This window comes from Grammomys surdaster, unplaced genomic scaffold (genome assembly GCF_004785775.1).
Source record: "Grammomys surdaster isolate TR1022 unplaced genomic scaffold, NIH_TR_1.0 126531, whole genome shotgun sequence".
Taxonomy (NCBI): domain Eukaryota; kingdom Metazoa; phylum Chordata; class Mammalia; order Rodentia; family Muridae; genus Grammomys; species Grammomys surdaster.
In genome coordinates, this window is record NW_021621323.1 from 6,548,555 (window position 1) to 6,574,058 (window position 25,504).

The 25,504-nt window shown below is 44.0% G+C and overlaps 1 protein-coding gene across 2 annotated transcripts in view; it reads left to right on the top strand.

The window, feature by feature from the left end:
- The window catches only part of Nfkb1 (nuclear factor kappa B subunit 1), a 109,010-nt gene that overhangs the window by 68,859 nt on the left and 14,647 nt on the right, over window positions 1–25,504 (top strand). The window contains exons 8-17 of one of the 2 annotated variants that reach the window (XM_028760382.1): window positions 4,545–4,708; window positions 8,380–8,538; window positions 9,775–9,879; window positions 11,930–12,021; window positions 13,264–13,402; window positions 17,599–17,742; window positions 19,259–19,348; window positions 20,365–20,553; window positions 21,644–21,785; window positions 23,999–24,113. In XM_028760382.1, the coding sequence (XP_028616215.1) occupies window positions 4,545–4,708; window positions 8,380–8,538; window positions 9,775–9,879; window positions 11,930–12,021; window positions 13,264–13,402; window positions 17,599–17,742; window positions 19,259–19,348; window positions 20,365–20,553; window positions 21,644–21,785; window positions 23,999–24,113 (1,339 nt within the window). The remainder of the gene's footprint in view (window positions 1–4,544; window positions 4,709–8,379; window positions 8,539–9,774; window positions 9,880–11,929; window positions 12,022–13,263; window positions 13,403–17,598; window positions 17,743–19,258; window positions 19,349–20,364; window positions 20,554–21,643; window positions 21,786–23,998; window positions 24,114–25,504) is intronic. The other variant, XM_028760383.1, reaches the window with a different exon arrangement.

A 25,504-nucleotide genomic window follows, 5' to 3' on the forward strand; every position in this document is an offset into this window, starting at 1 on the left:
GGGTCCAAGTCAGCCTGGGTCACTTCAAACATAACTGACGCCAGCCTCCATCCCAGAGAGTATGGTTTCACAGAGCAGTGTAAAGCCAGGTTCTCCAGCCTCAGCGTTCCTCAGAGTTAACTGAAGGGTTTGTTTGAAAAGTTCTGATTCCATAGGTTTGGATCAAGTTCCAGATTTTTAGTAAATTCTAAAACACTGCTGATGTTGCTGATCTAAAGACTTCCATGTTGTGAATATGAGAGGAAGAAGCTAGGTTGCGGTTTCAGCCCTTTTATTAGTGGGTGTGGCCTTTCTGTTTTTAAATGTCATGCTGCAGTACTCCTCCTCTCCAGTGTTCATTTCTGTGAATGTTGATAATCACATGGCTACTCCCATTAAGTATGCCGTGGTTCCTAAGTCCAGAGTCTCCCAACGCCTCTTTGTAGACAACTCCTGCCCTCCACTCCACTAAAGGTCTTCACAAATACAGATGAGTTTTCTTTACCTATGGTTCTGCCTTTCCAGAATTGCATACCGTAGAGTCATACAACACAGGGACATTCAAAGCCTTCCCCTCAGCAGCATGCACAGATGCGCTCCATGTTGTTGTTCCATCTCTCCGTACTCGCTTCCTTCCGGTCACTATGGCATGCATGGCATTGTACTGATGCCTGCAGTTCGTCATTCATTCATCTGTTCAAGGCCATTTGGTTTCTCTCCAGGTATTGACGATAAGGTGCTTTGCTTGTGAGCATAAGTTTTCATTTCTCTTGGGCGAATATTGAGGAAGAGAATGACAAAGACAAAGGCTATGAAAATATTTACCAGAATGTTCCAAATCTTTTTCCAAAGTGGCTAAAGCATTGTATAGTCCTTACGTACTCATATTTATAATACCAATACAAATATTCTAGTCTCATTTTCTTTGACATTTTTATTGTAAAAATTTTAAACATTCTTGAAGTAAAAGAATACCATAACGAGCTACTATTGTGCCCATAACCCAGCACCAACAACGAAGTATTACATTCCCAAACTTGATTAAATACATTCTTATACATGGATATCTTTTGGCTATTGATATCTAATTGTATTGTGGTTGGAGGATATTTTATATAATTTGTATCATTTTAAATTTACTGATGCCTATTTTATGGCTGAGAAAACAACCAGTGATATTTTTAAAGGATGCTCACTGTTGTCTAGTAGAGTAGATGGTCTGTAAATGTCAGTTGGGTGCAGAAGTTAGAGTGTTAGTCTAGTCTTATGTCCTTACTGCTTTTCATCTGTTAGTTCTGTCCATGGCTAAGAGAGGGATGTCGAAACCGCCGGTGCATTTATAAATACGTCTATTTTTTCCTTTCATGTTGTAAGATTTCTGCTTCCTATAATGTGGAGCTTTCTTGTACCAGGTGCATAAATAGTTAGGGTTCTTAAGCTTTCTTGATGAATTGATATTTCTTTCACTACAAAATAATCCCTTCCATCCTTGGTAGTACCATTTGCTCTTAAACCCCATCTTGGGTAATAATGATACACTGAGCATGGTGTCACTGTAAGTAAGATGTTTTGTGCTGTATGTATGTGAACTTTCACTTCCCTGGTCCAGGCCTTATGCTGTCATGTCATAGAGCTTACATCTACATACATTAAAAATTCCACAATACGTTTGTTTTGTGGGTTTTTTATCTCCCTAGACCAAAAAAAAAAAAAAGAAACTTTTAAATAAGTTGTATAAATTAGGGCACTTGAATCTTCTATTTACACACATTGGAATCTGCATTGCTCTTCATCGTGTTTTATAGGTCAAGATTTCTATCAGATATCATCCTCCCTGGCCCACATCACTTCTATCTGGTATCGTCCTCTCTAGCCTGCGTTACTTCCTATCTGGTATCTTCTCTCCAGCCTGCGTCACTTCCCCATGTTGCTGATCTGAGGCTGATGAGTTTTTTTGGTTTTATGCCTGAAAGTCTTCCCTTCATCTTCTCTGTTCAAAGGTGTTTTGTGAAGAGCAGAGGATTCTAAGTTGACAATGTGTTCTTTCATGTCCTGGTTTTATGTTGATTCACTATCTTAGGACTTGACCTGTTTCCAGCAAGAGCTCTCTGTACATTCACCCCGGCTCTGCTCTTCCCAGTGTGATTGTTTCTCTAGCAGTGCCTCTGACTTCTCTTCAGCACTAGCTGTAAGCAGTGTGAGTTTTGATGGATTTGAAAATAGTTTTCTTTTTACGCCTGAGCTTCTTGGTACTCTTAGACCTTTAGATTTACATTTTTATTAAATCTTAAAGCTTTTCAACTGTTAAATTTTCTGTCCACTACTTCTCTGTCACTGTCCCCCCCCCCATTCCTGTTTTCTGACATCCTGTCTCTCAGACTAGGGTTGAGTTGGCACAATTACTAAGAGAAACCCTCTGAATAGTCAGTTTGATGCCTCATGTATTTTGAGGCTTCTCGGTCCAGCTTTGTACGGTCTATGAGAACAGTGGCTTTTTCCCTCAGACGAACAGGGCTTTCTCACTAATGTAAGTGACCACCAAAAGTTTCCTTTGGACTTTTGAATATCTGTGATGCTCTGGCTATAAATTCTAGTCTCCTTAACCTTAAGTCTTTACCTGTCTCGGCAACTGCAGGACAATGGCTGGCTGTTTGGGTTCTCCTTCCCATCCTGCAACCTGGGCATTAAGCCAGGTAATTGTAAGAGTAACTCTCCATTTTTTTAGGATCACTATTCTGTGTCACATGTTCCCCAGAGCATGACAGTCGTTTCTCATGTATTTAATTCTGGAGGGTCAGTCTAGGTCTATATTACTCCACTGTGGCCTGTGGTGGAACACTGGTGTATTGTTTACTAGGGTATATCCTTCCTTCATGATTCACGCAATAAATAAGCATGATGCCTTTCTCCAGATGTGAAGCTAGGTGATTACATGTAACAAGCTAGCTAGTTACATGTAAGAAGTGCAGCTGAGGTGATGGTCACTGATGTTCCCAGGAGATGACCCTGTGCTCCTAGCCTGCACAAGAGTGAGACGAAGAAGGTCAGACACGAGAGCTGTTGCTCCCGGAGGCCTACCTGGACCTCCAAGTACATTAGCAGGTTGGGGTGCATAGCTGTTTGTGCTGCTCCGTTCAAGGTTTCCTGTACCCAGCATGCATTTGCTGAGGACCCACATGTCAGCCTGTGTTCTAGAGCTGGAGATCTCTGGAGCTGTGGAAATATGGCATGCTTACTTCTCTGTGTGTCCCTGTAACTCACTCCATGTCTGGGCTTCTGTTTGTGTTTGTCTCTTTCCTTCTGCTTCACCTCTTCTCTTACTGTCTCTAGTTTATATGACCTTTGCACAGTAGCACGTTCTCATGTGTGCAGGCAAGTTGTCATATCTCCTTTATTGTAATTTCGTATTACATTTAGCATAGCCGTGTGTGTGTGTGTGGGGGGGGGGGGGGGGTGGGTGTGTGGGTGTGGGTGTGTCAAATCCCAGAGAACAACTTGTGGAAGCTGCTTCCCTCCCCCTTCTGTGTGGGGTCCAGGGATTGAACTCATGTCACCAAGCTTGGCATCACGTGTCCTTACTAACTTGGCCATCTCACCGACCTATGTCTTTTTCTTATATCTATTTTACTTTCAAAGTAAAAGTCCTTACAAACATCTATATGGCTCTGAGAGATCCGGGCGTTGTACTTTCTCTTTGAATTCATCTATCATCTCTGACTCTGCTTCCTACCCTCAGCCCATGTGCTACCTTTCTGCCACTGTCAAAAACAGCAGAGTTGTGCTGCCCTGGGGTCTTCACACTCACAGAGTGGTCCTGCCTTAGGGTCTTCACACTCACAGAGTGGTCCTGCCTTAAGCTCTTCACACTCACAGAGTGGTCCTGCCTTAGGGTCTTCACACTCATGGAGTGGTCCTGCCGTGGGGTGTTCATACCCTGTCTGCAGCTGTCATTTAAAATCCACTTCTTCCTCTGACATCCCTCAGGACTGGCTCAGCTGTGATCTCAGAGTCCTGTCTGGGTTCTCCCTGTCCGGCTCTCCTACCCTCTCGCCCCTCCCCTTCCTGTCTTCATTTCCTTGGTTACATGTGTTTTTCTCTAAGTTACACTTAGTGAAATCTGTCATCATGTACGCTAGCATGTGCATTATGTGAGAGCAGAATGAAGCCACACAAACTTCCCTAGTAAAACATACATACAAGTGTACCCCATACTCTGTGACTCCTGATTTGACATCTAAGATGCTCTGAGACTCAAGTGCTAAATGAGTTTACCACCAACTCATTTAGTAACCCAGTTTAACCTGGCCTGACTCACATGTGATGAGTAGGTTTATTGGCCTCTCTGCAGAAATGTTAATGAGCTGAGTACATCGTGCGCCCCAGCCCTGCCAACAGTGTTGTGTGATGTACAGCATATGCCATATACTACTCTCATAACATAAAGTCCCGAATTCTGAGATTCATCTAACTCTGGTTTGTGTAAGATGCTGAGTGCACCCACTCTCCAGCCATGGCCTGCCTAACTTCTGGTTCGTTTTGGGGCTCCTCTTACTGCTTTTCTCCAGCTTTGCAAACCTGGGAATACTTCATGTGACTAAGAAAAAGGTATTTGAAACACTGGAAGCACGGATGACAGAGGCGTGTATACGGGGCTACAATCCTGGACTTCTGGTGCATTCTGACCTTGCCTATCTACAGGCAGAAGGCGGAGGAGACCGGCAGCTCACAGGTGAGCAAGCTTACCCAGCCTTCCTTACAGCTTCTGTGTTCCCAGAGGATGACTGCAGCCATCAGCATGCCAGTGTATCGGAGGGAAGGGGCTCAGCACAGCTGGCTCATTCCTTTCTGTGCTGGGCACCGTGGAGAAGCAGAGCCTGCACACAAATACTCTGCATGCTTGTTCTCGCCTTTCTCCGAGCAGCCGGTGGTGCAGAGTTGTGCATTTCCCTCTACTCCCTCACATTCTGTGTGTACCTTAACTCTTAACAAGAGTGGGAGAGTAGACTGGGCTGAGCATGGGAGAAGACAATATTTACAATACTCCAGAGAAAATGCAGGTTACCTTTGATGGTTTTAGGCAATTTAATAAGACTGTTCTATAAAATTTTACTAACAGTTTAAAGAATTTCAGTTCCAAAGTAACCAAAAGGAAAAAGAAGACTCAGTTATTAAAATTAAAGATGAAAATCAGGGAAACATTACCAGAGATACCGGTCAAATCCAGAGAACCGTTGGGGCATGCTTTGAAAACATATATTTCAATAAATTAGAATGTCTCACAGAAATGGATAAGTTCACGGGTACATCTGACCTGCCAGTGTTAAACTAAGAAGATATAAACAACTTACACAGATCTAAGACAAGCAATAAAATGTCTCCCAACTGAAAAATGCCCAGTCCCAAATGGAATCATGGCTGAATTCTACCAGAACTTTGAAGAGATAACATAAATTCTCCTTAAACTGTTCCACAAAATAGAACAGGGAAGAATATCACCAAACTTAATTTTAAAGCCAGTATTACTTTTATACCCAAACCAGATAAAAGTAGAACAGAAATTAAAAAAAGAAAGAAAAAGATAAGCCAACTCACACATTCCCAATAAAATAATGCAAACCCAATTTACCAACACATTAAAAAGATTATTGATATGATCAGGTTGGCTTCATTTGTAGAACAAAGAATGTTCAACATATGAAAACCAATACACAGAAGGGTATAGCTAGACCTGAGAGCAGAAATTACATGTCAGCCGAGTAGATGCAAAAGGCTTTGGGCAAACAATGTTCCTTTATGATTTAAAAAAAAAATGAAATAAGAGAACTGTACCTCAACATACTGAAGAATATATACAATAGACCTTTAGCCAATATTATGCTAAAGGAGAAAAACTGAAAACATTTCCTTGGAAAGTAGACTAAGATAGGATGTCCCCTTCTCTGCTCTTACTCATATAGTGCTTGAAAACTTAGCTAAAGTGATGAGACAAGAGAATGAAGTGAAAAGTATACAGATGGGAAAAGGAGAGATCAAAACAGCCCTATCTGCAGACAATACAATTCTATACACAAGACCCCCCGTGGCTGCACTGGAAAGGCTTTGCTCGGATAAGGGGTCAGGGTGCATAATCAACACACAAACTCCATGGTTTTCCTGTATCAATGTGTTGAGGAAAAAAATCAGCAAAGGCAACAGCCCAGCACAGTCACAGCCATCCCCAAGAGCTTCAAAATATGTAAATAAAATTCCTGACAATAAATTAACCATGTGAAAAATCCTTTGCAATGAAAATGTTAAGACACCTAAGAAAGAAACAGATATCAATAGATGATGGAAAGGCCTCCATGCTCCTGGGAGTTGACAGAATGAATAGCACAAAAATATTACCAAGTGTGGTCTATAGATTGAATGCAATCCACAATCCCAGTGCCATTCCGCATAGAAAATAAAGTTCATTTGGAACCACAAAAGGTCTCAGATAGCCAGAGCTATAGGACAAGAAGAAGAGAATTATTAGAGGTAGCACAGTTGCTGATTTCAGGTTACACTGCAGAGCCATGGTAACAAAACCAGCATGGAAGTAGCACTGAAACAGAAGTGTAAATCCGTGGAATGGGAGAGTCAGAAATGAATACAATGTAGCCACCTGATACCTGAGAAAGATGGCAGCATGTGCATTAGAGAAAAGACAGCCTGGAGGAGCAATGCTGGGGAAACCAGATAGCACGTATAAGGAAGGAAACCAGATCCCCCGCTCCTACCGTACAAATCAGTTCAACACGGATCAGAGATGTTAATGTAAATTTTAAAGGTCTGAAACTGCTAAAGGAAAACATACAGAAAATACTTCATGACATAGGCAAGGACTTTCTGAAAAGGGCTCCGGCAACTCAGGAAATAAAATCAAGAACTAGCAAAGGAGGTTAAAAAGCTTCTCTACAGCAAAGGAAACAGTTTCCTGAGTTGAAGAGACAGCTTTCAATGGGGGAAAGAATTGTTGCTAGCTATGTAGCTGACAGATTAACATCTAGGTTATATATAAGAAAAAACTCAAAAAATTAAATTCTGGAAACCAAACAACCCAGTAAATAAATGCACTAAGCAGCAAGGGAGGGTTCTCCAACGATGAGTGCAAACAGCCGACAAATGTGAAAACGTGCTTCACACCCTTAGTCTTTAAAATTGCTCTGAGGTCCCACCTCACTCTGGTCGGAAGTCATTAAGAAAACAAGTCCAGGAACTTGCCATATAGCTCAGGTAGTACAGTAATTGCCTCTTGTGTAGGAAGTCTTGGGTTTGAGTCCCAGCACCACCTACAAACAGATAGGGTATCACACCTGTACTCCTAGATGAGGTCAGGGTCGTCCTCAGCTGTGTAGAGCAGATGTTTCAACAGGCAATCCACACAAAGCCTGCTGGCCTGAATTCAGTCTCCGGGACCCACATGGTGGAAGGAGAGAACCACTTCCTTCAGGTTGCCCTCTGACTTCTACGTATGTGTGTTGTGACCAACAAATGCAAATATATAAATAAGAAAATCAAGATGGAGTTTAAAGTGAAGTAAAAGCAGAACTGCATAGGCACAACTATCCACTCCCGTGTATATTTGTAAAACTCTCAGTCAACTTACTACAACATACATGTTCACCTGCACATGTGTGTTTATTGCAGCTGTATACAAGAGTCACGTTGAACAACCACCATAGCTCTCTGTCAACAGATGATGGATTAAGAAAATGTGGTATAAATGAGTAATGCAGTTTTCTTTTTTTTTTTAAAGATTTATTTATTTATTTATTATATATGAATACACTGTAGCTGTCTTCAGACACACCAGAAGAGGGCATCAGATCTTATTACAGATTGTTGTGAGCCACCATGTGGTTGCTGGGATTTGAACTCAGGACCTCTGGAAGTGCAGTCAGTGCTCTTAACCACTGAGCCATCTCTCCAGCCCGTAATGCAGTTTTCTAAAGCCATAAAAAAAGAAACATTTACAGAGCAGTGTATACAACTGGAGATCACCGTATCAAAAGAAATAAGCCAGACTAAAAAGGACAGATGTCACCTACTGTCTCTCTCGTTTCTAGATCCTAGATTTTATATAGATACACTAAGATTATTTGCATATGCATGCATGGGATATGAGAGTAAGAGAAGGTGTTCCATTGGACATGAGGAGGAGAGAAAGGACGCTTTGTACTAGGATGAAAATGCCTTCAGGGAGCTGTCACTATAAACACTGAGTATAAGCCGAAAAAGACTTTAAGGAAGTGTTTCTAGAGGGAAAGAATTGGTCTTCGAGGCCGCGTTCTTTGTTTGGGCTTCCTGAGAATACGCTGTTAAATGTTCACACCCTCACCCGGGCGGGCATGAGCAGACTGTTCTCTGTGACCCTAGACAGAGAGAAGGAGATCATCCGCCAGGCAGCTCTGCAGCAGACCAAGGAGATGGACCTGAGTGTGGTACGCCTCATGTTCACAGCCTTCCTCCCCGACAGCACTGGCAGCTTCACTCGGAGACTGGAGCCTGTGGTGTCAGATGCCATCTACGACAGCAGTGAGTACTAGGGCCCAAGATGGGGCAGCTTCATCCAGCAAGATGGGAGAGCAGCCTCACCACAGCACTTACGCCCCAGAGCTGAGGCTGCAGACAGGGGATTAAGGCACATTGAGCCTCAAGTTTATTGTCTAGAAAGTACGAATACTGCAGCCGGTAAAGGGTCGATATTCATTTAAGCATCTTAAGAACATATCTGCCAAGGTAATGTTCTTTTCTCAGAGAGTGCACTATATTCTTTACATGTAACACCAGTTTCTTACTTATGAGCACATGACTGTAAGGATAGATTGCTGGTGCTCTAAAAAATGACCTTAATTTTTGCCCTTGGCAGCACTGAAGAAAAATTAATAAGAGACAAATATTATTTTTATCTGTCTTTATCTGCAGTTGGAAATACACTTATTAAGATAGGAACATCAAGGTAACTAAATAAGTAGCATGTCAAAATTGTCTTTCAGGCTGTAGATAAAAGAAGGTAGAGGGTTTCCAGTCACCTGTAACATTTACTGTGACTCTAGTGTTCGGTATGCATTGGGCTTAACAAACAGTTGTTTCAGGAACCCTGCAAGTACAGTAGCCTCATTGAATGGCTATAGAATGCCATGTACAAGGAAACCCCATGTTCTACATCCATCCACAAGTTGGTTTGTCTGATTTAAACAAGTGTGAAGGGAAGTGAGAAGTTTATTGAATGGGAAAGATTCTTACTCAACAGAGACCCTTAAGCCACAGCTGCTGGAGTTTTTAAAGGGGGAAGCTTTGTCCCACTCACCACTACAGGCAGCTTTGCCCCAAACCACACAGAATGCTAATTTAGGTTGGGGGAAAGAAACAGAACATCTTCACTTTTCTTTGAAGAATGAAGAAAAAAATTAGTGGTTTAAAATGTACTTTTCTTAAAATGTTTAAGAATTTTATAAGTGGCATAAAGTTAGCACGAAACAAGCCACTGGTCTGGAAACACCAGGAAGCTTTCTCCTTCTTCTGTGTGTGAGGGGAAGCCAAATGCTGTCATCCAGAGAAGCAAATACCACCATCCCTTCTCTGTTCCTTTCTGCCTCACCTGTTCGGGGGACAATGAGTGGCCCAGACCCACAAAGTGCCCCTAGTGCCTTGGAAACCTTTCTTGCTCTGTTTGTATCTTCTTAAAAACAGTAAGAGTGAGCTCACTCATCGGATCTCTCTGAGGCTAACACTAAACTAGGATGTGCATTCTCTTCTCCCTTTGAACAGAAGCCCCTAACGCGTCCAACCTGAAAATCGTGAGGATGGACAGAACAGCAGGCTGCGTGACGGGAGGGGAAGAGATCTATCTTCTCTGTGACAAGGTTCAGAAAGGTATGTGCACACCTGGCCTCCAGGTATAGAGTGGTTGGTTGCCAGTGTTCTCTGGGAGTCACTCACAACAGACAGGGGTGTTCTCCTTTTGCTGTGGGAGTCTCAAAAAAACAGTCCCAAGTGTGAAGTGTGTTATGTCTGTAAAGCCTGAGTATATAGTTCAGTTTCTCACAGAAGTAAAGGGAGAGTGATTATACAAAGATGAATTCAGCAGCACGCAGGTTCCTAATAAACTTGCTTCTCTGTGCTCAGTTAAAGTAACTCTTGTGACCTGAGTTTTACACAACATAAAATTGCAGACTCTGCTTCTTTTTCTGTGCTGTGTTGTAACGTGGAGAGAGCTTCCTCATGTCACTGTGATGCCTGGCAGGAAGGAGAAGGATGACGCACACAGGGTCCTCAGCTCATTTCCCTCATTTCGCACTTTGAGAAGTTCTTAAGGTTTACTGTCACTGGACACTACAAGATTGGGACATTAGTAAAAGCTAAAGGAGTAGTTACTTTCCCAATCTTTGCTTTAAGTAAAACCACAAATACTCTTTAGTTTTAAACAAGCTTGCTTAGATTGCTGTCTCAGAGTCTCTGTTGCTATGATAAACATCGTCAGCCAAAGCAACTTGGGGAGGAGAGGACTTAGCTTTTAGTTTATAGTCCATCATCCAGGGAAGTCAGGGCAGAACACAGAATAGGATCCTGGAGGCAGAATCCGATGCAGAAGCCACGGAGGAGCACTGCCTGCTGGCTTGCTCTTCATAGCTTGCTCTGCCTACTTCAACACCAGGACTGTCTGACCAGGGGTGGCACTGCCCGTAGTGAGCTGGGTTATTCTGCATTAATTATCAATTAAAAACTGCACCACAGGCCAGTCTGATAGGGACAGTTCTCTCTTCCCAAGTGACTCTGGCTTGTGTCAAGTTGACACAAAACTAATGCCAGCACAGTTGGTATCCGTCTACATACAAGCCACCGAGCCAAAGTCACAGTCATACTCCTTCGCCACATGTGCCATGGACAAAATTATCTGTATTTCATTTTTAATCTTTGTCAATACACTGAAATGTCTTAACATCAGAGACCTTAGAGGACCATGTTTCATTCTGCTACAGTGGCTGGACCACACTGCGTTCTCACCCCTGTCCCTAATGAACCTGGGGATGGGATACCTGAGGGCCTGGGGACCCATGCTAGTGAGTGGGTGGCCTGGTTAAGAACATGGACTCAGAACCCACCCTTAGGTGCCAATCCCTGCTCTGCAGACCTTGTCCAGGGAGAAACAACTAGAAATGACAAGCCATACCTTGAAGAGACATGGTGTGACATTCCTAGAACCAGTCCTTAACAGCAGGAGGCTATCTCAGAATGCTAAGCTGGCCCTAAACTTGAATGCTCTGAACCTTCTCATCTCCCCACCCCCAAGAACTAGAAGACTTCCTAACAGAAGATGCTACCAGAAAGTGAAATGTAACTTGTCACCAAACCATGGTCTTGGCTCTGAGGCATCTGTGTTTTAGATTCCTCAGCCTGACAGGCGGCTGGGCCACAGAGGCTCTTAGCCTCCTCTGAGAAGCACGCTTCTGCAAACTGAGGCAGCATCGGCACAGCTACTCCTCACTGCTCTGAGTACTAGACAAGCTCATGGCCGTAAAGGTCCTGCCGGCACCGGTCACGTGGGAAGCACGGTTTATGCCGAGTGTTAAAGTGTGCGTCTCCATATTGGGTTGAGTCACACCTCAGGTTCTGATATTCCTCCAGACGCCTTCACGTTTCCCAGAAGTGAATGGTTTAAATATGGAGAACTGGGAAGTTCGAATGTTGACTAAAACAAACCTTAATTGGTTGGGTAAATCTGATACGCACCACTAGGAGTAGAGAGTAGATCTCATTCCTGGAGTAAATAGTATGTAAAGAATGGTGCAGATCTTCTGCCACCAACTCTTTTCAAAGCATTTACATTACATGAGGGAACGTTTGTGCTAGCTGCATTTGCTACTGTGCTCGTCAACATCATTACACCCATTGCAGTCACATGCCTGAATATGTCTGCTTGCAGATGACATCCAGATTCGGTTTTATGAAGAGGAAGAAAATGGCGGAGTTTGGGAAGGATTTGGGGACTTTTCCCCCACGGATGTTCATAGACAGGTAGGTGGGTTATTATTGCGGGTTTTATTTTAGTGCACGTTCTGCCTTGGTAAAATTCAGTGATCAGTTTCCACATGTTAAAAACGAAACCATCCTAAGTCTCTTTGATATCCATACAGCAATGCTGTGTTTATGGCTCTTCCAGTGTTCTGACATAGAGCTGCGGGCAGGTGCTGTAGAACACTGTCTGTGAGTGCCAGGCATGGTGCCTCATCTGCTGTCTGTTGTCCAAGTCCTGGCCCTCAGTCCTCCCAGGAAAATGTTTAAGTATTGAACACAGAGGAAAGCATGTTAAAAAGAAGTCTGAAGTGCTGGGGCTGATGCTGTCCCAACAGGGTCTCCTGGCTGATTGGTTACATGACCAGGGTCTCCTGGCTGATTGGTTACATGGCCAGGGTCTCCTGGCTGATTACATGAGTCACCACAGTTATAGTCACTCTTTTCAGTGACTGAGAAGTGGCATTTCAAAAAATTGTCAACAACTCACATGTTAACCAGTAAACAACTCATTAGATAATGGTGTATCTATATAATGGAACAGCATACAGTTACTAGAAAAGGAGGCTGTGTGAATGAACAGAGACCTAAAAATAGAATGCAAAGATTTGTAACAGTTAATACAGAATGTGGTGTATGTAAAACCAATTCTGTGTTCATGTGTGCAGGAAGCCTGAGACAATAACAGCAGATTACTCTAGGATCTGAAGTTAGTGCATGAAGAGGAGGCAGGGAGGCAGGGAGCCAGGGGGATTATCAGCATATGCCACCATGTGCTCCTCCTATAGTTTATGAAATCTGATCCTTATGAGTATAAACATAGAAAAAATGTAACTAAGTCTGTCTAGTTCCGTGTTATCCCAGCACCACCCTGGATTAGCATGTGACGCCTCCTGCACAGCGTTACTTAGCATGACTAGCTGCAGCCTGACAGTGGCAGCCCTGGTGCCAGCTGCTTCCACATCCAGTCCTTCTCTTGCTTCTGTCAGTGGTACTGGGTGTTTTAAATCTAATCTGAAAGAGAAATGGTTGAGTTGTGTGGTCCGCCAACATGCTGTTGGGTTTACTTTCACAGGGGCGATATAAATATGGGTATAAGGTACTAAGTGGAATTTTCTCGAGGTGCTGGGTTCAAGCACACTTTAAGCTCAGAGTATACATAGATACATATAGAATGTGCCTGATACTCACCGCCACTAGAAAGCAAATGTCCTACACTAATGTTTGGGTCTTTTGAACCTGCAGTTTGCCATTGTCTTCAAAACGCCAAAGTATAAGGATGTCAACATTACAAAACCAGCTTCCGTATTTGTTCAGCTTCGGAGAAAATCGGATTTGGAAACTAGTGAACCGAAACCCTTTCTCTACTACCCTGAAATCAAAGGTACCTGGGTGGTTTAGACTCTTGTGTTTGCTCTGAACGATCAGTAACCCATCCTTTACACAACCTTACAGAAGCTGCTACTTGGATATATGCTGTGTATTTTTAGGGACAAGGAAGGTCATATATCAAGGTCATGGAATTAGCCCCAATTACTTATGTTACTATATGGCTGCCAAACTTCTGTGAGACTTGACCATTTGACAACCTATCGTTGAGTATTAGAATGTAGTTTGGAGCCAGCAAGTGGCTCAGTGGGTAAAAGCACTTGCTGCCAAGCCTGACCCGAGTCTGAGCACCAAACCCTGTGTGCTGAAAGGAGAGATCTACCTGCCAGAAGATGTTTGAGGACCTCCACAGGCGTGGTGCCGCATGTACAGGAGGGGGTGGGGCAGGGAAGAAAGGAAAAGGGAAAAAAAAAACTAGTGTTTTCTCAGCTACTCAGCAGCCCTCAAGTATTAAACAGAAGGCTCAGCCACTAAAGTACAGAACTATAAAATGTGATGGTCACTACACTTTCCTCACAAAGGACACACCAGGAAAGGAAGGTACAGTGTGGTTAAAATGCAGATTATGATGCTTTCTGAAGTGCTAGACATCATGCTCTCTGGGCCTTGTAGATACTAGGTAGTTGCTCTACCACTGAGCTGTAACCCTAGTTCTCAAATTGTAAGTACCCAAAGCGAAGCATCCACAAACTGTATGAACTTGTTGAGGAGACAGCCCTGGAGCCCTTGGTCTAAAGAAGCATCCGAATTATTCCTCTTTAGTGAGAAGCCACTTGCCACATTTTTCAGTCAAGGCTCTCATGTATAAAAGAGAGACGCTCAGAGGCAGGGGAGTGGTAGTTGGTGTTTGTCCTGGGAGTTGATGCTGTATGGACTGAGGAAGGTTCGTTTAGGTGAGGGAGGTCAGGTCCAGGCAGTGGAGTGTTTGTGTGGTAGCTGAAGGGTTTGCTTTAACCCTGATGGCTAAGCCTGCCTGCATACTGTCTGGAATAACACGGTCAGAATGTTGCTAGAATTCACTGGTGCCTCAGTGGGGTTAGAAAAGGTTCCAGTGGCCAAAGTGAGCATCCAGCAGACACTGCCATGGTGGTCCTGTGGAGACCTGGGCCTTGGGTGAAGGGAAAGGAAGAGAGACTCAAGTGTCTCCACTTGTTCTAGGGTTTCCAGACTAGAAATTTATGGCATGGTTAAGTGCATGAGAGGATCAAGGGAGAAGAGTCTGAGAGTGAAAAGAAGCTCGGGGCAAACATATTTCATTTGGGGTCAAGTGCAGGAAGGAGGCCATGACTCAAAGGCATGACTCAAGTGTGTGGAAACACTGCACTGAAAAGAATCCCTGGCCCCACAGAGTTTAAGTGTAGGGACGCACAGTGCTGCCTGCAGTCAGCCTCTTTGTACCTCTGTTATGTACGCTTTGTCTTGAAAGCCATGGTTCTGAGAAGAGATCCATGAACTTGGAGGCTACACAAGGCCTGGCTCTGATAAAATCATAAATGTCTGGCTCAGAGGGAATGAGGCTGGAGAGGGGGTCACCAGGTGCAGGGTCTTAGGTAAACTTGGGACCCACAAGGGACAGGTACACCAAGGTCCCCAAGTATCAGTCCCTTGAGGGCAAAGTGATGGTGACCAAGAGTTTGCTGTGGTGGAACCGTTTAGAAAGAGTTTCTAAGAGGCCATGTCTCTTTTTGAGGTATGGCTTCTCCATTCCTGGGTCAGGTTTATGGTGAGCTCTGTGGCTGGCCTACTTCCTTCCTCACCAGCTTGAGGTCTTCTAGATCCTTCTGTCCAGACAAGGCAATGTGAAATTACTGCTTACCTGAAGCATCTGACCTTTGAAAACAGGAAAAAAATAATTATTTTTCTGAGAAAAAAATAGTGTATCTCCCGAAATGTGCCTTCAAAATAGTGTTATCGCTGCTGATGCAGAATTATGAGAAAAAGGAAAGAAACTGCAGGTTACCTATGCAGGATGTGAACCTAGAAACACTGAGAGTTTGGTTCTCAGGCAACCTCTCCTGATGGTGTCTGCATCAGAAGAGTGCTATAGAAAGGACCCAGCTTCCTGGACACCCGACCCCAGCAGAGTAGGAGCTTCCTAGTGCCTGGATTAGAGGACAGGGTTCCATGAAGTTCTGGTTTCCTCAACGATCTTCAAACACCATGAATACAAATGATATACATGAAATACAAACTAAGCTCTTCATACACACAGGATGAGGTATCTTTTCTAAAGACACCTATTGTGCTTCAAATTTCTACAGTGGAACAATATTCTTTGTGAGATCAACTGATCATAGTCTGACTAATGACTATAGCTATTCGTTTTGGTATAACTGGTGGGGAAACTTTATAAATATTTCTACAAGTAATTAGTTAGAAAGTACCCAGATTCTCTTCACCGCAAGTTCACTCCTTTCTGGCAGAAGGTCATTTTCTTCCATGCTGTGCCCAGGGTTGGTTTTCCAGGGACTGGCAAAGTCCACCATGCTCTCCTGTTTTCCCCGTCAGCTGCAGTAGACGATCCAACATAATCCATAAGTCCTGTGCCTCACCATGGGATGACGGGAACACCCACAGAACTAGAAAAGTGACATCTTTCTGAGCATAGACCACGATGAAAACTGGTATTGATCAGTCAGACACAGGACGATTGTTAAGTATTAGCTTACTTCCTGGATATAGAATACCATGCTAACTCTTTAATGTAAACACAAAGCCACCTTCAATTCTCAGCTCCAAAAACAAAGCAAAAACAAAACAAAACAAAACTATCTGCTAGGATACTCCCAGACCACAAAGGAAATAGGAAGGAAGGAACAGAGGAACAGCAGCACCTTGGCAGATCTCACACACTGACAGGACCAAGAACATGGCAGCTAAAGATCACACAGACCATGACGGAACTGGGGCACCATGGCTGGCGATCGCAGTGCAGAAACAGAATTAGAGAGGACTCCTGGCCTAGTGAGGAGCACAGATGACAAGAGACAAGAGAAACACAGAACTCTGTGAGGAGCAGCAAGCTAAGTCTCAGAGCACCTGGATCTGGGCAGGCCCCTGTCCCAGAGGCCATCTTTATATTGGAGTGTGAGACTCTAGACACCAAACCATCCCTGTAGACCTTCTCTGTGTTTCTAGGATCTACCACACTTCTCTTATCACAATAACCAGTAAGGAGTGGGTCTCCATTGCCTCATGCCTGCGCTGTCTTCCTCTGACTCTAGATGTCCTATAAACAGTGATAGACGTAGCTCTTAAAAACTGTCCTCTACACGTCACTCTCCGAGACATACAGGGAGTCTCCTCTAAGCAAGTCCCTATTCCTGAGGCTCCTCAATGTGGGTGCCCCCAGTCCACCTTACTTCTCAAGAATTTCTTATACTAACTTCTCACTCCAGCTAAAATATCTGCCTTTGTTATCAAAAGCACCCACCCATGTTATTCCTTTGAGAAATCCCTCTGTATCTTCCCAGAATATCCCCTGTCCTTCGACCATAGTCTTTAGCCTTTACAGAGGCTTGTCACACCATGAATCTGTTTTCATATAATTCCATATGATGGTGTGTCACTAAGTCCCTCTTTGCATTGAAATTGAGGGCCCTTGACAGCAAAGATGTGTGTTATGTTTGTCTAGCCCAGCACCTTGCTCAGTGTATGTCTGTAATAAATGTAAGCTGGTTCATTATGGTTGTCTTAGGCGCACAAGGACAACTGTTCAGGATGTTATCTGGGTGTGGTGGTGCACACCTCTAATCCTAGCATTCACGGGGCAGAGGCAGTTGGATCTGGGTTCAAAACCAAACTAGTCTCATAGTGAGTTCCAGGCAGCTAGTGCTATATGGTGAGACCCTATCTCAAAATAAATAAAGAAGTAAAGAGCTTTCTTTAAAAAAAAAAAGTGTATCTTTGGGTTATCTAAATCTTGAGGAGCAATTAGATCTCTCACCAACTGGTCAGCACTGGGAATTTAGGAGATGTCGCACAGTGGAGTTGGGTGTGTGTCACACTGTGGTCTCTGAGGCGCATTCTTGGTCTTCTTGTCCATTGGAATAAATACCATGCTTCCTCCTTGGGCGCCTGTTATTTCCCTTTAATGCATTTAAAAATATCATGAGAATCAATAGTCTCTCTGTGGCTGCTGGTGGAACCCAATCAGTCTTTCCCCTCTGGTTTCCCTTCCTGTAAATACAGACAAAGAGGAAGTACAGAGGAAACGCCAGAAGCTCATGCCCAACTTCTCGGACAGTTTTGGTGGCGGCAGTGGAGCGGGAGCCGGTGGTGGAGGCATGTTCGGTAGTGGCGGTGGTGGAGGGAGTACCGGAAGTCCCGGCCCAGGTACGAAAAAACTTCTCTTCTGTCTAAGGCCTTTCATGTTGAGGAGGGGACAGTTTTCCTTCCCAGGTTTCCAAACATATCTGTCCATTGAGTGTTGGTGACATTACTAATTATTAGATTTCCAATTAATGGAAAATTCCCTACAAATGTAAATTTTTTTCAAAGAAATGTGTGTTCGTCTTAAGGCATAGCCGCTCCCCCTACCCCATCCAGTTTCACTTTCTGTGGTTTCAGTTACGCGCGGTCAGCTTGAGTCTAAAAATACTACTATTGTGTTGACAGAGAGAGACCACACACACAGAACTGTTTTCACCGTCTGCTGTTATGATTGCCCTGTTACTGTGTATAATTGTTTCTTCATCTCCTTCTGTCTCTTCACATGGTCACTTTTACCTGGGTCAGTATGTATCTGCAGTTTTAGGAATACACTGGGGGTCTTGGACATTCTCCTCCAAGATAATATGTGACTAATCCCAAAACTGTAAGAAAAAAAAAAGTCAACTGAAATGTCTCTGGAAGAAAACCTTTCACATATTTTTTTGAATATTTCCCCTCTTCCCCCTTTTTTTTGGAGGAACAGTTGGTCTAGTATTCTGGGAAAATATTAAAACAACTATCGTATCCACTCCATGGTAGATGAGTATAATATGCCTACACAGCATACTGCAGGCTGTAGACACCATCATATAAACAAACGGAGTCACAGAAAATCCTACCAGGGAAGCACTTTGATGGTGTGCGAATTACGACTCCTGATTGCCATGCACATGGCACAGTGAATATTTATGAATTTCTCGTGGATCCAGCTGTGATCCTCCTCGTGCATGGATTTCCAACCATCTGTTTATATTAGGTTCTCCCCACCGTTGCATCATGCTTGTGGATGCCGGGTGACGCTGCTGGGTTTGCCCCTGATGTTAGCTTGAGCATGTCCATGGGAATCCAGTTCTTATAGGAGCATAATTAGCTGTGCTGTTTAATGACTCATACCTATAGCATAACTGACTTGAATGCTGTTTCCTGTTTTCTGTGTAAAACACTGTGCTGGGCACGGCCTTCCTTGATTCCAGATAACCTGTAAATGCTTTCAGCTGTCTGTCAGAGAGTGTAGTGTTAGGGCTGGCTGCTCCTCCCAAGAAATTTATCATTCCTTTTTCCACTGAAAAGGAACATGGTGGCCATTTTTTCCACTAAAGTATTTTCTCACCAGGGGTCATCTTATTTAACTATTTTACTGTAAGTCTGAGTCTTGGTGGGACTACTTACCATTAGCTTTTTCCTTCGCCTGGGAGGAAAGGACCTGCTCATCATTAAATCCTCCAGGCCACCAGTCTGGGCACTGACTGTGTTGTCACAGTAGAATTCAGCTGTCCGTTTCCCACAGTGTATCCCACTAACTCTCAGGCAGAGGCTGTGTAGGCCGGCACCTCCCCACACAAAGGCCTGCCTCCCCTGAGTGGGTCCCCATACTGTTAAAAATCTCCCTGATGTTCCTTTTGTCTCGTTTCCGGTTCAGGGTACGGCTTCCCGCACTATGGATTTCCTGCTTACAGTGGGCTTTCATTCCATCCTGGAGCCACTAAATCCAACGCAGGGATCACCCATGGTGAGTGGGGTCTGAGGACCAAGAACACTGCACGGGCAACAGTGTCATCTGTAAAAGCTTTAGAAGATAGCTTTCCAGTAAATTAATATTTTCGTGTTATTCTAGGACAGCATAAAGAACACTCTTGATGTGTATTTGCTCATCACATTGTATGGAAACAGAACAGAGGCTCTAGACAGAAGACTTAACAACACAAGCATAGAAATACCACCTCATATCTGTCCCTTCACCTCAAGTCCCAACCTTTTGAAATCAGTTTTCATTTTGTAGGGTTGGCCATTTTCACTCTCAGGCATTCCCTGAGTAGCTGTGGTTACAGGCTGCTCATGGTTTATATAAAGGTGCATTCTTTTGCACCATGGAAATTATTCTATCAAGTCTTTTCATATATGATGGGAGCTCTGCACAGCTCCCTTCCCTTGTTACTCAGCATTAGGAAAGAAAATAACTGCTTTCAAGAACTTTACACTTCTCACTAGCTTTCAGCCCACAGAACTTTATATCATTTTTCTTCCTCACAGATAAACAAAATGAGATTCGTTTCTTGTTTCTGTTTGGCTTTGTTTGAGGGAGAATGTTACTGTGTAACCTTGACCTTGGGGGCATTATGGTTGGGACTCACCACATCTGGCTACAGAATGAGATGGGAGTTTTGGGAAGACAAGCTTTTAAATTGTTTCTGAATATTTAAAGTATTTCCGAAACATTCCAGGTGTTGTGGCACACACCTTTAGTCCCAGCACTTGGCAGGCAGAGACAGGCAGATCTTTTGTGAGTTCAAAGCCAACCAAAGCTACACAGCAAGACCCTGTCTCAAAAAGTAAATAAATAAAGAAATACAAAATATGTCCAGAATATATTATTTATGTTATAAACATTTATAGTTTCCATTTTCAGCAGACATCCCTTCTTCCTGTTTTCCTTTTTTCTGCCCTATGTTGGTTGAGACAGTGAGTTATAGTTTGATTAATAGATTTTATTAAGAAAAAGATAATGCTTCTGCATTTTTTCCCTAGGCACCATAAACACCAAATTTAAAAACGACCCTAAAGATTGTGTCAAGAGCGATGACAGGGAGATTCTGAATCTCCCTGAGAAGGAAACCGAAGGTGAGGGGCCCGGCCTGTCCATGGCCAGCACCCAGACCGAAACAATTGCCCTGACATCCACCATGGAAGACAAGGAACAGGATGTGGGGTTTCAGGGTAGGTGAGCATGCCCACGAGAGTTTTCAGGGACAGCTGGGGAGGGTGCAGTTCTAAGTACAGGAAGCTGTCTCCAGAAGACAGGTTTCCTTCCTGTTAACCTGAAGCTGATGGGTCAGCATCTCGTTTGAGTGCTCTGCATGGTGCCCTGTGCCTTGCAAGAGAGGCGTCTGGTAAATCCATTCATCTTTGCAGCCTCAGCTCTAATTATCAAGTGCAGAAACTTGCATGTACATTGTCCAGTCTTGTGCAGTTCTGGGTATGAGAAGAGACAACTTACTTTGTCTCTGGCCCAGGTAACGAGGAAGTCTCCGTGTCCCTCACGCACCACCCAGCAACTAGTTCAGCTGCCATACTGAAGACATTTGCCTGAAAATGGGACTTTGCCTTTTATTCTCTTGCCCTACTTGAAGAAGTAGAATTAAAAGGAAATGTTTCCTCCGAGCAGGCTTCATTGGCATATGAGTCATAATTCTAGGTCAGACGCCATCTGTAAAAAGATAGTAACTATTTAGACATAGTGACCATACATGGTTACTATCACAAATTTTCCTTTTTCTGTTTTTAACATACCTCTTTTGAGATGCACAGTATATGTCTACAGAGTCATATCGAAACAGGTTAGATTTGCCCATTCATGCTGAGGTCAGTTTGTCATCCCTTGACCCTAAGATAATAAAATTTCCAAAAACACTGGGGTTTCTGAGATTGCCTAGGACCCGAGGGCATGTTCTCTCACTTTGACTCAGACTGGATTCCAGAAGAGAATTGTTTATAAAATGGTTGGTTATTTAAAATTACGGTAAAATCCAAGTACCCTGAGATTGATTGTTCCCCTTAAATCATAGAAACTGATTGTTCTTCTCAAAATAGCAGATATTTCTAGATTGTTCCTCACGGCCCACAGACACTTTAAAATCAATCTCTTAACTGTATTATCTGTCAGTGAGACAATGCCCAATTGTGCTTTTTCTAGTCAACACAATCCAGAATCACCAAAAGGAGCATTTTCAACTAAAATGGTGTGCCATGCCACACACGTAGGGCGAGCGAGTGAGACTCAGCTGTGGTTGTGGACATTGCCTTGCAGATAACCTCTTTCTCAAGAAGGCTCTGCAGCTCGCCAAGCGGCACGCCAACGCCCTTTTCGACTACGCAGTGACAGGAGATGTGAAGATGTTGCTGGCCGTGCAACGCCATCTCACCTCAGTGCAGGATGAGAATGGGGATAGGTGAGTTGAGTGGGGACAGCTACACAGTAAGCAAGCACTGTGTCAGGATAGGGAAAAACAAGGATACTGCTGAAGCAAACTGCCAACACAGGGAGCGTTGTGGGGCTGTAGTCAAAACACTTCTGCCCTCATCTGACAAGATGTCAAGTATGCTGTCTCCCTAGGCAAGAAGGCTTAGATATGTGTACGCATGCTGGTTTTAAACCCTTGCTTTATGTATTAAAATAATAATTGAGAAAATTATTAACATTCCTGCAAAGTCCCTGAAGCATTATTGTCATAGTGTACCCAAAGAAGTGCCTGGTAAAAACAACATTAGTAGAGTAACTAAGAGGAAATGCCATTTCTTCCTAGCTACTGGCTGCTTCTCTGTGGCCTCTGTTAAGAGTCACGAGTCTGTGAGTGGATCAGGCCCTGCCTCAGCTCCAGGCCAGGCTGTGTGGGAGTCTGACATTCCAGACGCCATGCCTGCTTTCTATTCCTGAGGTTCTGTTTGCAAAGCCACCTGGCTCCTTCCTAAATGGTTCTCTTAGTCCTTCCATTGAGACTTCTGAAATGATCTAAAAGCCTATAAAAATAGCCAGAGACAGCAGTCTTGAGATTCAAGTACTTTATCTAAGTGATCTTAAAATAGCGTCGACACTGAAAAGAAGTCCTTTTCTGTGGAAGCACTCGGGAGTGCTGTGTAAGTCTCAGTTTAAAAACAAAATGCTTTAGAAGAATGCCAACCTCAGGGGTTTTGCACAGAGACCTTTGTCCCCGTCACTTGCAGTGTAACTAAGGATGTGGTATAACCGCTGGCCTTGTCCTACAGTACAAGAGGAACCCAGACAACCTTCTGTGTAAAAAGCCCTGAATAGCAGAGGGTGCCTTTAGAGGGAAATCATCCAATTAGCATTCAATAGCAAATAACCACAGAACAGTGCAGATAACCAGGGCAGAACACTGCCACTTCAAGTGGCATCTTTAAACACTGGCTAAGTTCATGAGTAATGAGGGCAAGCATGTTAGGAAGTGAGAGGCTGGTATCTGAAGGCAGGGCTGTGGAAAGGGATGCCAGGCACATGCAGTCCAGCAAGTGCGTGCAGAGGAACACAAAGATCTGTGTGTAAGGACCCTGGATGTTCATGGGGCAGCTGAGACAGTGGCCTTTGTTGCCTATTCAGGTAAAATACACAGAGCTTTGTCCAAGACGTAAACAAGCAGGCTCCCTGAGAGGCTAGAGGTATGAGACCTGGGAGACACAGAGGACCCGCTCAGAAGCATAGATAAGGAAGTGTTCTGGTTTCTCTTCTTTATTCAGCTTGTCATATTTGGCTTATAGACTGGACCCTGTCACCATTAGTCATCATAGAAAATACAATAAAGAAAACTATAGAACCCTCTGGTATTGGGGACGTTCCCCTAAGGTATGAAGATCTGAAGGAGGGGGGACGTTCTTCTGTGAAGTGCTGAGCCACACGTGGAAATACTGAAGTAGCTTTGGAAGCCCTGTCACTCGATATGTGACTGTCCCCATCACTTCCCACAGCTTCTACCAGTGTTCCATCAGGAGTACCACTGAAGCCCAAGGCATGGCTACGGGGCTTCTCAGCAAAGCCTGCATGCTCTACTGGCAGTCAGTACTGGCATGGGATCATCTAAAGAGCAAACTGTGATCCCCCACCCCACCCCGAGAAGGGTTGCTAAGTGAAATATTTCAGGGATAAACAGCAAGATTTCGTTTAAAAATAGAAGTCACTTCTCACTGTTATGGAGGAAGAGAGCTGGGCAGCTGAGTTTTCCCGAGCTCTTCTTAAGCCTGGGCAGTGCCTTTGTTCGTGGTCTGTATGTCAGGGAGAGACTAGGGAGCTGCCTGGGTCAGACGCACGGAGACAGAGCTGGCTTGGAGCTTAAGGCCATCTGGACTCTGACCGGGCAGTCACCTTTGCACTTCATGTGTCTGGTCAGACATTAACACTCCCAGGGGCAGACAGGCACTATCAGTGTGTAGCAGCCTGGGATAGAGCTAGGCAGTGGGAATCAGAAAAATCCATGTGAAATCATGTCACCTCAGATCAGTACATTGAGTCCACGGTAGGGCCAAAGAAAACTACCCATAACAGCTAGCTTCAGTCTTCAGTTCCAATCATTTCTTGATATTCTGTTGTTGTTGTTGTTGTTGTCACTTATTAAAGCCCCTGGTTAATTACCGCCACTGTGTGTCATTCCAGCGTCTTACACTTAGCCATCATCCATCTTCATGCTCAGCTCGTGAGGGATCTGCTAGAAGTCACATCTGGTTTGATCTCCGATGACATCATCAACATGAGAAATGATCTGTATCAGGTAAGCAGCCTCCTCAAGGCAGTCAAGAAGAGAAAAGGTTTACTTTGTACTACATGCCGGTGCTCTTCTCAGTGACGGGAAACAAGAACACAACATCTTTTCATAAGTGGGATCTTAAAAGTATCCTTAGTTGGGAATGTTATTTTATAAAGAGACGGGTGGGATCATGGGTTTGAGCACAATCACCTGCATGGAAATTCACCGTCTTCTAGAAAAGTCAGACTTTAAGATCTAGAAGTCAGAGTTGATACAGTTTTGAGGGCAAACCTGGGAGGTAGGGGGAGTCAAATCTGTCAGGAGAGACAAGGTTAAAAAAAAAATCAAGTTTCAAAAACCAGTACTTTGTAAGAATTTTGAGGACGGCGGAAGGGTACTTGCACAACAAGTGGATCAAGAGGCTCTGAGGTCAGCTATCTCAGGCTCTGAGATAGAAGGCTGTTAGAACAGGAGGAGGGACCTCAAAGGCCCATCCAGCTCTGTTTTGAGAAGGTAGGGAAGTGAGAAAACTCCAGTAGAAACCAGTTGGAGACTGCGCAGTCAGCTGAGGATAGATGTAGATGCTAGAGTGAAACAAGCCTGAAACTCCTCTGACAGAAACAGTCTAGCCTGAGCCAGGGTGGTGGCCTGCTCTGAGGCCTCCTTCCTCTCCCACCTCTAGTTCTCTCCAGCCCTCTTGTGCCCTTCCCCCTCTCCTACCCCTCCATCCTCTCTCTGGGCCTGTTGGTCTTAACCCCTTGTTGCCTTTTATGTTTTCTGTACTCACTTGCCCAGTGTCTTTCTGATCCCCACAGCTAGACACAAGCTGAGACCTCTGCTTCCTGGTTATGTTGCTTTCATTGAAAAACTGTGGCCAGTGACCATGAATACTTTGTACTTAGAAGAGATAAGAACTAGTGGAGTTCTTAATTGGTTTTTGTTTGTTTGCTTGTTTGTGATTTTTCTTTGGGCAGGGGCTGGGGGGGGGTGTCACTTTAGTGCTTGGGACTATACCCAAAGCTTAGCACATACTGTTCCAGCAAACTATAAGTACGCTACTCTGTTTTTTTGTTTGTTTGTTTTTTTGTTTTTTGTTTTTTGTTTTTTGTTTTTTCGAGACAGGGTTTCTCTGTGTAGTCCTGGCTGTCCTGGAACTCACTCTGTAGACCAGGCTGGCCTTGAACTCAGAAATCTGCCTGCCACTGCCTCCCAAGTGCTGGGATTAAAGGCATATGCCACCACTGCCCGGCTACTCTGTTTTTAAAACAAGTTATTCAAGTTGTTATCACTTCTTCTATACCATGCTTCTCTCTCTGTGTCTCTATCTCTGTCTCTCTGTGTGTCTGTCTCTCTGTGTCTCTCTAGTTTCTCTCTCTCTCTCTCTCTCTCTCTCTCTCTCTCTCTCTCTCTCTCTC